Raw genomic sequence first — 13,916 nt, forward strand, 5'->3', positions numbered from 1 at the left:
TCACTACTGAGGCCTGAGAGGCCTATGCCAGGGGTAAAAATTGACAGATGTGTATGAGGAAAGTGTTAACCTGAAGTCCACTACCCTGTTTTTATCTTCCCATAGCCTATTCTTAGAAAGTTGCATTCCTCAGTTGCAACATCATTTCAGGCATTTTTTAATGTTCATCCACACATCCTGAATATCACTTTCCAGTCAAATTTTATATTCTCAATATTCAGCTTTTCTTCTTTTGTCTAAATCTTTCATTCATATTTCTAGTCCTAAAACATCTAAAATAAAAGGCTATGCTCTAACTAGGTCCAGTTAAACACTTTCACAGACTTTATATCATGCACAGTACAAATTATCTAACTGTATTCTCTGCACCTTTACCACTCTTAACACCAACCAGGCAAACCTATCACCTGTAGATGTCCATCACCTAAGAGCTCCTTCCTAGACTTTGTAGAAAACATATTCATTTCCTCATCAATGAACATACATCTAAACTTATCATAATGTAAATACTGTATTAGTTTATGTACAGCTGACAAAAGCCTTCTATGACAGTCAAATACAATGGACAAGGATAACTCAAGTTTTATACATTGATATTATGTCTAGCTTCATCTACCAAACATCTTTATTTTCATTCCCATTTACATAATGGGATCCCAATGCATCTAACCTATTGGCTCTTTCTCTCCTATCTCTAACATCCATATATTTGTATGTTCCATATACTAAAATGAACTTTGTTCCTGTGCTACTACAAAGGAACATAAGCAATAATACAGGGTTCTTTGAGGCTGTCTGTGACAGTGAAAGAACACAAAAATTTCAATGATCATGGAAAGAGTTAAAAAGCTAAATAAAGAAAAAAAAAGACCTAAGGAGACATACTTGGAAACAATGTATGTAACTAAGGAGGCATAAATAATGTCAGTTGTGGACTTAAACCAAAGTATTTGTTAAGTCTATCAATAACTTTATCTATGGTACTACTTTCAACTCTCTAACAACAATAATGCCTTGTATTAACAATACTGTTGAAGAAAATGTACTTTGCCTGACCTAAAGAAAAACATCTGTCCATTTCTACATTGACGAGGTAAATACAGCCTATTACTACATTGAAGAGGTAAATATAGCCTTATATAGCTTCTTCAACCAAGATTATCAATGCTTTTGATAATCTTGAATACATGTATTAAATCACTTCTTTCCCTTCTCTTTTCTAAGCTAAATGAGCTCTCATGAGATTTGTTCCCCAGTCTCAGAATCTTCTTGTTCACTTCCAACTGTACTCTCTCCATGCTGTCTGTGTTGTTTTTTGAAGCAGAATGAACAAAACTGAACAGAATATTCAAGGTATAGATACAACACAGAATATCAAAGAGTGAGGATTAGTTTCTTTGATAAATTCAAACTATTTTCGGCATTTTCTACTGAGAACTGATAACCTGGTTTTAGGTAATCTAAGACTATTAAACCTCTAACTTTTTCCAGATTTACCTTTTGTAGCTCAACACAACACATACTGTTGCCTTTTCATTTTCACTACCAAAGGGCAAGTCTTTGCATTTGTCAATAACAACATTCATATGCCACCTGTGAGCCAATTACAGCATGACTGTGTCAGTCTGAAGCTGTAGATGATCAAACTCTGTTGCAGTTCTATTTTCCAGCTTATCAGCATTTGCAAACTATGATAATTTATGACAAAACCTATCAGCAATATAATTTTTTTTTTTTTCATACATATTCGCCATTTCCCACATTTGCAAGGTAGCGTTAAGAGCAAAGGACTGAGCCTTAGAGGGAATATCCTCACTTGGGCCCATTCTCTCACGTCAGAAGCAGCATCAGGAAACAGACGAAGAATGGCCCATCCATTCATATACACATAAACGCCCATACACATACACATACATAAAATTTTCTTCATATATTTGCCATTTCCCGCATTAGCAAGGTAGCACTAAGAACAGAGGACTGAGCCTTTGAGGGAATATCCTCACTTGGGCCCCTTCTCTGTTGCTTCTTTTGGAAAATTAAAAAAAAGAGACAGGAGGATTTCCAGCCTCCGCTCCCTCCCCTTTCAGTCGTTTTTTACAACACACACAGGGAATAAGTGGGAAGTATTCTTTCTTCCCTGTCCCCAGGGATATATATATCAACATATTTTTTTTTTTTTTGCCGCTGTCTCCCGCGTTTGCGAGGTAGTGCAAGGAAACAGACAAAAGAAATGGCCCAACCCACCCCATACACATGTATATACATACGTCCACACACGCAAATATACATACCTACACAGCTTTCCATGGTTTACCCCAGACGCTTCACATGCCCTGATTCAATCCACTGACAGCACGTCAACCCCGGTATACCACATCGATCCAATTCACTCTATTCCTTGCCCTCCTTTCACCCTCCTGCATGTTCAGGCCCCGATCACACAAAATCTTTTTCACTCCATCTTTCCACCTAAAATTTGGTCTCCCACTTCTCCTCGTTCCCTCCACCTCCGACACATATATCCTCTTGGTCAATCTTTCCTCACTCATTCTCTCCATGTGCCCAAACCATTTCAAAACACCCTCTTCTGCTGTCTCAACCACGCTCTTTTTATTTCCACACATCTCTCTTACCCCTACGTTACTTATTCGATCAAACCACCTCACACCACAGATTGTCCTCAAACATCTCATTTCCAGCACATCCACCCTCCTGCGCACAACTCTATCCATAGCCCACGCCTCGCAACCATACAACATTGTTGGAACCACTATTCCTTCAAATATACCCATTTTTGCTTTCCGAGATAATGTTCTCGACTTCCACATATTCTTCAAGGCTCCCAGGATTTTCGCCCCCTCCCCCACCCTATGATCCACTTCCGCTTCCATGGTTCCATCCGCTGCCAGATCCACTCCCAGATATCTAAAACACTTTACTTCCTCCAGTTTTTCTCCATTCAATCTTACCTCCCAATTGACTTGACCCTCAACCCTACTGTACCTAATTACCTTGCTCTTATTCACATTTACTCTTAACTTTCTTCTTTCACACACTTTACCAAACTCAGTCATCATATACATACATACATACATATACATATGTACATATTCACACTTGCTTTCATCCATTCCTGTCGCTATCCCACCACACAAAAAATAAGTGTTGCTACCCCCGATTCAGCGAGGTATTGCCAGGAAAATGAACAAAAAGGCCGCATTCGTTCACACTCAGTCTCTAGCAATCATGTGTAATGCACCAAAACCACAGCTCCCTATCCACATCCAGGCCCCACAGACCTTTCCATAGTTTACCCGATATGCTTCACGTGCCCTGGTTCAATCCAGTGACAGCACATTGACCCCAGTATACCAAATCGTTCCAATTCACTCTATCCCTTGCACACCTCTCATCCTCCTGTATGCTTAAAATCTTTTTCACTCCATCCTTCCAACTCCAATTTGGTCTCCTGCTTCTTGTTCCCTTCACCTCTGGCATATATATCCTCTTTGTCAATCTTTCCTCACTCATTCTCTCCATATGTCCAAACCATAAAAACTCATCCTCTTCTGCTCTCTCAACCACACTCTTTTCATTTCCATACATCTCTCTTACCCTTTCATTACTTACTCGAATCAAACCACCTCACACCACATAGTCCTCAAACATTTCATTTCCAACACATCCACCCTCCTCTGTACAACCCTATCTACAGCCCATGCCTCACAAACATATAACATTTTTGGAACTATTATTCCTTCAAACATACACATTTTTGCTCTCTGAGATAATGTTCTCTCCTTCTACACATTCTTCATTGCTCCCAGACCCCCATCCTGTGCTCACTTCCGCTTCCATGTTTTCATTCTATGCCAAGTCCACTCCCAGATATGTAAAACACTTCACTTCCTCTAATTTTTCTACATTCAAACTTACGTCCCAATTAACTTATTCCTCAACCCTACTGAACCTAATAACCTTGCTCTTGTTCATATTTACTCTCAACTTTCTCCTTTTACACACTTTTCTAAACTCTCACCCTTTCTTTTCTTACTCAATTAAACCACTACAAACTCCATATTGTCCTCAAACATTTAATTTCCAACACATCCACCCTCCTCACCACATCCTCATCTATAACCCATGCCTCACACCCATATAACATTGCTGGAACTACTATACCTTCAAACAAACCCATTTTTACCCTTCCAGATCACAACCTCTCATTCCACACATTCTTCAATGCACTGCAAACATTCACCCCCCTCATCCACCTTTGACTCACTTCCCTTTCCACAGTCCCATTTGCTACTAGGTCCATTTCCAGATGTATAAATTGGTTGACTTCCTCCAATTTCTCTCCATTCAAACTCACACTCCATCTAACCTGTCCCTCTACCTTGATAAATGTAATACCCTTGTGTTTCTTTGCATTTACTCTGAACTTCATCCTTTCACACACACTTCCAAACTCAGTCCCCAACTTCTTCAGTTTCTCACTCAAACATGTCACCAGTGCTATGTCATCAGCAAACAACAAATTTTCTACACTGTTCCACCATTTCAGCTTAGTTCTGGAAAATGGCCATTTGTTATGCATTTACCTATATGGTTTCCTGAATCTCTTCCAAGTTATGTTTATATCATTGTCTAGAATGATATTATTTCAGCTTTGTCTGTCAAAAGCAATATGATTATGAAAATTTGCAAGTCTAAGATTTGGTATTTTTTTTCATGACTCTCACATTGACCACATAGCCACAAATAAGAGCAGTATGTTCATATCATGTGTAACTTTATCAATGAAACTGTATTAAGACGCTTTCAATCAATTTTAGGAAGGTCTAAAGCCTGGAGCACTGTATAGGAATTCTCTTCATCTAGATGCTGGCATGTTAAAATATTTTGCAAACCAGTGATAAAGATTGATGTGTGAGAGTACTGGCCTATAAACTTACCTGACATTTTCTATGAAACATCTTTTATCTTCACAAAAATGGAGTCAGTATCATCTAAAAGATTTTTCAGCACAAGATTAAGGTTAGTCATAACTAAGAGCAAGTCACTACAATGTACTTTACTTCCCATTATTGTTAAACTGTGTGTACCCTGGAACTGATTATTCATAAAAGAGACCTCTGTTTTAAATATCTAACCTAGAGTCAGAGCTACATTACTATGTGCATTTCTAACATTCACACTAAAGACACTTCAGATGATTCATCAACTGATAATAATGTTTCCATTCACATTGTCATGCTTAGATACATAAATATTCTGTTGTAAATTATCAAAAATAATTCCCTAGCATTCTTGCCTCGAATACATCTAGCCCTAAACATTTCACTTGGCTTATTTTCACCTCTCTTGTGGGCTATCTCTTTTTATCCTTTCAAAGACACTACAACAAATCTTTACCACTGCATTATCTGCCATATGCCCTACATGACTGTATAATCTTACAAGGATTTCACCTATGCATCCTTCTGATAATTCTTTTTTACACTGAATATCCTTCTCACATCTTCCTTCTTTAATCCATTTACTCTCCTAATCCCAAACTGTACTACACTAGTTAGCTACGCTTAGGAAGATAATACATAGTAAAATTTGCTCTAAATAGCAGTAACTATATTTACAATACTCCAAATCACATATATTTGGCAACTTTGTTAACTAATGATTAATATGCATGTTGTGCCAACGTCTGAATGCAGGAAAAATCTTATGAGTGAACTAAATACATATTTCTATGAATAAAAATAATATAAAAACTTTATTATTCACAAACATGTAAAAGCTTTCAAAATCATCTTGTCCACAAAATTTCTCATAACCAAACACAGTTATTAAACTCTTTGTGAAAAGTAAAATTTTTCCTGGGCAACTGAGCTAGTGATATCTAAGCATTATGAAATTAACAGATACTCAAGATTATCACTCACCTGCCTATCTCCATCTTATTATTTTGAGAGCAAGTGGGGGCACAACTTTCTGACAGAATATCAACTTCCTGTTCCTCATCATGGGATTCACGACACACCACTATTGGGACCTTATCACTGCGAGGAAGTGAACGCACTGCAACCTAGAACAAAACTCTATAATTTTTTTCATGTACGTAATAAATACTGTCATGCCTTAGCAGTAGAAATAGACAAATTGGCTGATGTGAGTTTGAATGGGAGGGAGTGGACATGGCAGCAAATGGAAACATGGAAGCTGAGGAAAGTCATACTGTGGGTTAGGGGGTGAAGGTTCTGGGAGCACTGAGGAACATGTGGAAAGAAAGTCACTATTTGGTAGGGCAATTTTGGATATGTTTGAAGGTACATGTATCATAGTCCCGACAGTAATGTATGGATGTGAAGCTTGGGCTACAGATGAGAATGTACACAAAAAGATGAATGTGTTGGAAATGAAATGTTTGAAGACAATATGTGGTGTTAGAAAGGTTGACTAAGTAAGTAATGATAAAGATAAGAGAGGAGTGAAGATAAGTAGAGTACAGTTGAGACAGTTGGAGGTTGTGCTGAATTGGTAAAGACAAATGCAGAGAATGAATGAGGAGAAGTTGAAAGAGAGGACACACGAGTCCGAACTGGAAGGGACAAGAAGAATAACAATGAAATGGAGATGGAAGGATTTAGCGAAAGAGATTTTGAGTTTTCAAGGCCTAAACATATAGGAGGGTGAAAGGTGTGAATGAGACAGAGTGAACTGGAGTGATGTGGTATACATTAGGTAACATGCTTTCACTAGACTGAACCAAAGCATAAGAAATAGCGAAGAGAAACTATGTGAAGCTTGGTTGTGAATAGGGGCTATGTTGTCTGCATATGACACATGACTGCTAGAGGTTGGATGCAAGTGAACATGGCATTTTCTTCATCTGTACTTGGTGTTACATTACTAATGTGGGAAATGGCAAACATGTATGAAAAAAAAAGTACAGTACATCCAATCACTTTCAAGGGTTGACTATAATACATATCAAGGATATAATATTCAATCTCTATCATGCATTATATTCCCACACCTCACTTCAAATAGCAAAAGGAAAATTTCCTCAATGCTTTACTTGCTGACTGACTGCAGCACCTTCAGGTGTCAAACACCAAAAACCATAGTTTAGAACAACATATCATCATCATGATCTGGTATTCATATAAAGAAGAAACCTTTGGACTGCATCAATAAAATTCAACGGGAAAGTACATTTCTGTCCTCACAGATAATTTGCAACAATTCTATACAGGAAGACAAGTGGACCATAACAAGATATCCCAAGTACCCTATCAAAAACTCTATCTTTCCATATGAATAAATATTTCTTTGTGCCAGCCAATAATGCTCCCTAAAATTTAAGAAATAAATCTATTTCTCATTGATGCCAACCCTAATGCCATGGGATGGAGTAGACATATATAGCCTCTTAAATCATTCAAAGACATCCTCAACCCACACTTATAAAAGTGCTTCTTACTTTATCTTTCTGTACACTATGTTCATTCATCAAGTGAGATCACATCCCTTCTAAACACAAATAGCTTCTAATACATCTGATCCAAAACTATTCCCCTCCCATCTTCAAATGAAATATCCCTAGCCATAATAAATTATTTCACTGCATCTATCCATTTCTTCTGCAGTATACTACCTCTCCTTCCTGTTCCTTATAACACTATATGATATCTTAAACTTTTCATCTGCCATACATTCTACAGGTCATACCAACCTAGAATATTTATCAATGCAGCTTTCTATTCATTCACACTATGCATCTGCATTACATTTTTTTCTTAATTTCATCTTCCTAATCACAAGAAACTGTTCTACACAAGTATGCCAACTATACTGCTCATACTGTTTTATCAATCATGACCTACATACACTTGGTTTTCACATCCATACATCTGGGTTGGGGTAAATATACCTTCAAGCAAACTTCTTAGAATGTCAATGCCCCTTCATCTCTTATGCTTCACCAAAGCCATCCTTAAAGAATCTTACCCTTAAACAGTTAGTATCACCTATACCTTTCAGTTCTTCAACATGCAGCTTTTGATGTTATAATGTTATCTCCCATTCCTGTCACAAAACTAGAGTTTTACTTATTCGTAGTCACTTCCAGCATCCTCCTTCACATATCACTGAATGAGATCATCAATCTCTCAAGCTCTTCCTCTGGTTTTTGTATCATCTGCATGCAGTAAATATCTATCCATGAATAAGAGGTGCTCCAATATAATCCTACTTGCTCTAGGCTCAAATACTGCCCCATTCATAAAAAGAATAAATAAATAACCATGATGATATCACATAACCCTGACATACTCCTATATCTTTTTCATACCATTCCCTCATTCTGCTGCATACTCTCACATATGCACTACTTCCATTGCAAAAGCTCCTACCCTCTAAGGTCAACTACATATGGGGTACAAAAAGCCAACTATGAACTAATCATGAACATACATCATTAATCTTCCCACATCATCTAATAAACTCTCACGAGTTTCCCTTACTAGAGGCATATACTGATGGCTCATAATACTTTCATTCTAATACACTACATTTTCCTAATTTTCTGCCATGATGGGAGAACCTACCACACACACATCCTGCAGACTGTGTCGAATAATAAAAGTCAATAAAAGCTTATAATCATCAACTGAGACTGAGAACTAAGTCGTGCTTTCTTGTGATGATCTTCGTTTCTGACACAGGGAATCTCACCACAGACATATGCATACAAGCTTTAAGCCATAAATCTCAAAGACCTTTTACTGATAGAAACAAAAATGGAGAGGACAAGAAAGAAGACAGGTGGTAGAAAGGGCAGAAAGAGATCAGAGAGAGAGTGTAGGGATACCTACTTTAATAGAGGTGTCCTGTCCCATGTAGGCAACAGGAAAGACATGCTCTTCTGCCTCCTCTGTGAATTTAGAACAAAAAACAGGAGATGACACAGTGAGACGATACAACACATTGGGTGGCCGGCGACCTCTGGACACACTCAGCCATGCTGAGAGTTGTGAGAAGTGCAGGAAGGAGCGCACAGCTGCAATCAGTGACCAACCAGTTGCTGTTGCCTCAGGTAATCTGTAAAAAGTTTATAAATCAATTAATTTTCTTGATCCTCATCCTATAAAATATCTTGGAGAAATAATGCTTAACAGCAAGATCACTCATCATCTTATGAAACTGGCATTTAAGATTATCATCTTTATAGCTATAAACTTCTGATGTTTTCACACACATATTTTACAAATAAAAGTTACACTGAATTTTGTGTACAATACCTGCGATCATAGATGGTAAAATTCCATTGTTCAATCAACCGTAGGTTTTGAGAGGGAGCGGTAGTAGTGTCAAGAGTAGTGGCAAGTGCTGCTCCATGTTGGCACTCAGGAGCAACCAAAACCTCCAGGCTTACACCAACACCAACACCCCACATCACCCGCAACTGACGCACCAACGCACCAGCTTGCATACACTACAAAATACGGGCATTGTAAGCATGCTGAAGTCTGAAATATTTTCATTATCAAAAGGGTAAAAAGCAAAGTTTGAAAGCTATAATTCAAAACTATAGGGGAAATTAGAGATAGTAATTTGTTTTTTTTCCAAAAGAAGGATCAGAGAAGAGGGCCAGGTGAGGATATTCCCTCAAAGACCCAGTCCTCTGTTCTTAACGCTACCTCGCTATCGCGGGAAATGGCAAATAGTATGAAAGAAAGAAAGAAAAAACAAAAGAGTTTGTCTTCTGTCCTTTTTGTTAAAGCTTTCACATGGATTATATCTATCTTTTCATCGTACCCCCAGGCAGCGACTCAATACCATCATGTAATAAACCCTCAATCAAACTTTTCTTTCATACAAGGTATCTCTGAATCAATGAACAAAGCATTATTACCTCTTTACCAATCAATACAAGATAATGACAAAAAATCAAACTCACAAATCAAACAGCCAGGGTACTACAAAGAAAAACTGAAAGACTAGAATGACTAGAAAGGTAAACTAGACTATCTTCCCAGACCTCCATAAGGTGATCACAATTCTTATTAAAACTATTTCATGAGAGAATTACATGAACATGATCCAAGTGGATGGATTCTACCTTCCTATATCCTTTCTCCATTTCCTTTACGTTTCTACAAAATAAATCAGATAGGGATGGGCATGGACACACAATATGATACATATATTAACTACTCCTGCCCAAGGAGTCTATTCCATTTTTATCAAACTCCCATAGTAATCAGGAAGCAGGCCAAGCCTACAAAGCAGAGATATTGGTCACAAAGTGTCAAGATGTTGTGTGTATCTATGGTGGATAATTGAGCAGTAAGTGTTCAGTGTCTTCACTGTGGTAGTTGCATAATGGGTATGAAAGGACTTAAGATGAGTTGACTTGGTAATTATAGTAATGTTGGGATGGGTTATGTCCACATTGCAAACAGGAGAGAGTGACTTGTTTGTCTGGGAAGTGTGGTCTCTGATGGGAGTATGTCTGGTGGGGTATGTTTTTGGGAGCGATTGCTTTGTGCTTGTTGAATAATACCGGTGGGCATGTATTTTGTCAGTGTTATGCCTGCTGGTGTATCTGTGAGCAAAGACTACTGAAGTGTGAGGCATGGTTAGGCTTTTTATTGGGGTGTTGGAGGTTAGTTACGTCATTTGGATGGTAAAAGTCTACTGCTGTGACAGAAAATTAAGTGCTGAGCATGTAGAGGTAGGAATGTATTGGAAACATCTTTATTTCACAGTATTTGTGGTTACTTAGCAACCACCGATTGTTCTGAGCGGTCTTTTCAGTGAGGTTTGCAGCTTTGTTATATTTGCTTTCAAGAGAGTGGAGAACCAGGCAAGTAAAGTGTAGTTTGGAGTGGAGCAAATGAATTTGTTTAAGTGGATGCTACGGAATTCTTTTTCTTTCCCAAATCTGGTGCCAGTTAGTGTTTTGAGAGCATTTAGTTTGTGAGATGCAATAGCGTTGATGTTATTGGAGTGGAGTGTAAATGTCATGTGTGTCTTATGTCATGCCAAGAATTGTTCCTGATTTGATAAGTGGGAATGATTGTCCATTCAATGTGACTGGACAGTATAAGTTGCATTTGTCTGTCTGGGGTTAAAGGAGTGATTGAAGACTTTTATGGAGATGTAGTCTTCCTGTTCTGGGTGAGCCAGCTGCTTTAGTGTGACTGTGAAGACATCTGCATATGAGAACCTTTATGTTGTGGTTTCTGAGAGGTGAAGGCAGGCCACATAGAAAGAGAATGAAGTTAAAAAGTGTTCCTTGGGGAACTCTACTGGACAGTTTAAGGGATATAGAGGTGAAGCAATTCGTATCCGTGTGTACATAAGATGTTCTCTGCATTTGTGTACACTGATATTTTTGAATTCATAAGATTTTACATGTATGATCTAAATTTCCTGTCAATTCTATCTGCATAAAATGTACAAAACAAAGAAAACGGATGTGTAATGCCTAATTCACATACTGAATTGTACTATGCGGATTTTCTATATATTGTACTATTCTGAACCATTTTTCTATTCTGATATGAGCAAAGAGCACACTAATTGTGTTAAGCTACCAACGCTTGTTATTAAACTTTGATAATCTTGTGCACGGATGCATTAGCTCATTGACTCCAAGGTATATGTGAAACAATGAACCAGCCTAGTTATTTCAGGCAGTGACAATCCTGTGTAACCATCTGCCTATTGAATTTAGGTTTAATGCAATAATCTAGTAAATACAATAAAACTGAGTTAAGGCTAATGTGAATCACAAAACAATATTTACTAAAATAAGATTGATCTATGCCTGCAACTGTGTGTTTCATTTCCTCACTCATTCATACAACACCAATATCTGCTATGTTACTTACGATATGAAGTGGTAACCATTTCTAATGAGTTTTAAGGTACCGATATCACCTTCCCACTCCCCCAAAAAATATCCACAATATATAGGATGTAATTCTCAAGCCGTATTTTACAAATGTTCATACCCGAACCTATAAACCTGCATTACGTTTTTACTCTAATCTTAAACATCATATCTGCAATGCAGTCACTTTTTTTCTTAATAATGCCCGAATTGATTTATGTACAAAGGATAACAGGACCAGGAAGACTTCTGGACTTTATAGTGCATATAAAACATATAATTACTAACCAAAGTGAAGCAGACATTGAGTAAGTTTGTGGTGCTCGCCACATGGTCATGTGTACTTAAGCTGCAACATAAAACATGAAAATACCAACCAAATTTAAGTAATGTTCTTCGTACTCTACACATGACCATTAGGATCACACGAATACTTAGGCTACAGAGTAAAACATACCAACCACGATGAACTACATTAAGACATTTTAGTTAGGGGGCACCTACCACATGGTCGTCAGGATCACATGAATGTTTATGCTGCAGTTGGTGTGGGAGAGGGCAGTGAGGTCCTGCGTGGTATCCTCTGTCTCCCCCTGGGGTCCTGCCCTCCACCACCAGGATGGCTAGAGCTGTGAACACTTCCCAGGGGTCCCCAGGGCCATGGCCCCCGACCTCCTCAACACTACTGGACCGCATCTCCCTGTTGAGCAAAAGCCATTTGGTTATAAATTTACCTACATGTCTTCCATTTGGTTATAAATCTACTAACCAGCCCAACTTGTGAGTGTATGAATGTAGAGCACTATAAAGTAAGAAGATCTACTAGAGAAAAATATGTAAACATCCATATTTGTTCAACTAATCAGTGAAGAAGGACATATCCACTTTAGCTAATACTCGTACAGGCTATATATCTTCATTATATTATTAGCAATATGTATACTACAAACTAATAACAATGGCAAACATAAAAGGACCACAAAAAGTACCTGTAATACAGAGAGACTTACCACGGTCAACTGAACAATCCGGAAACTTCTCGACTCGTAAGAATGTTTCCCGTCATTCCTTTTGCCATAATAACCATAGCGTTTCCAGAATGATTACTCCAATTAACTGACGGCACTTTAAAGATGTATACAAAAAATCAAAAAAAGTAGATAGGAATGGGTGTGGAACGAACGGCGGTAGTGAAGCCTCCACTACGAACCATGCCCGCCCGTCATTCTGAGGCTGTATCAAGCCCAATATCTTGATATAAAAATACAGTTGAGGAGAATATGTTGGTTTTCAAACCTAAAACGTTTAACAAATCCAGTTCAACAGCGCGACCCTGTCAAGTTGCGTTGCTCATTAATTTCATCAATGCAATTAATAACAGATTTACTGTTCATGGTTAAATGCTTTATGAAGAGACGATACAATATTCTGAAGGTGTCTCAGCACGCCTGCCTGCGGGTTTTAACATTACAGTGAAGGTAAAATATGTTTGAACACTTTCACCAAGGTTGGAAAATATATATAAAATTATTGCAGTACGCCTGCCACCGGGTTTTAGCATTACAGTGAAGGCAAAAAAATGTTTGAACACTTTCACCATGGTTGGAAAATATATAAATAAAATCAATGCAGTAATTTTTAATAATAAACTTCTTTTGAGATCTAACTAACGTATGGTCTTGACTTTCAGATACAAAGTTGAAAAGGAGAGCCAAAGTTTTGTTGGAAATTAGTCTTGACGCATTCCGAAGCCAAGCACCCTATTGAATCTGTTGGCACAACCAAACCTGTCTACCTAGCGGACCTACAGAGATATCATCATGTTAAATGCTGTATAAAAAAAAAAAAATAGTCCAAAATTAGGAACAAACCGGCAGATCACAATGCACGGCGGGTCTTTCTGCTCGGCAAGTAACATTGCTCTATGGAATCTCCCCACACATCAGGTAGGTCACATCACCATTGAAGTTTTACAAGGCTGGCAAGTCACATGTAGTGACCTGCCAAGTAG

At 38.0% G+C, this 13,916-nt stretch overlaps 1 protein-coding gene across 5 annotated transcripts in view; it reads right to left on the reverse strand.

Moving 5' to 3' along the window:
• atos (atos homolog atossa) overlaps positions 1-13,916 on the reverse strand; it is a 271,964-nt gene that overhangs the window by 27,233 nt on the left and 230,815 nt on the right. For 4 of the 5 annotated variants that reach the window (XR_011712024.1, XM_071656665.1, XM_071656663.1 and 1 more), the window contains 4 exons: positions 12,410-12,605; positions 9,306-9,499; positions 8,880-9,105; positions 5,946-6,088 (listed from right to left, as the gene is read on the reverse strand). Coding sequence is in view for 4 of the 5 variants with exons in the window: in XM_071656665.1 (XP_071512766.1) it covers positions 5,946-6,088; positions 8,880-9,105; positions 9,306-9,499; positions 12,410-12,601 (755 nt within the window). In the remaining variant the exon portion in view is untranslated. Of the gene's footprint in view, positions 1-5,945; positions 6,089-8,879; positions 9,106-9,305; positions 9,500-12,409; positions 12,606-12,915; positions 13,165-13,916 lie in introns of those variants that run through there. The other variant, XM_071656664.1, reaches the window with a different exon arrangement.

Source organism: Panulirus ornatus, chromosome 63 (assembly GCF_036320965.1).
Source record: "Panulirus ornatus isolate Po-2019 chromosome 63, ASM3632096v1, whole genome shotgun sequence".
Classification (NCBI taxonomy): Eukaryota; Metazoa; Arthropoda; class Malacostraca; order Decapoda; family Palinuridae; genus Panulirus; species Panulirus ornatus.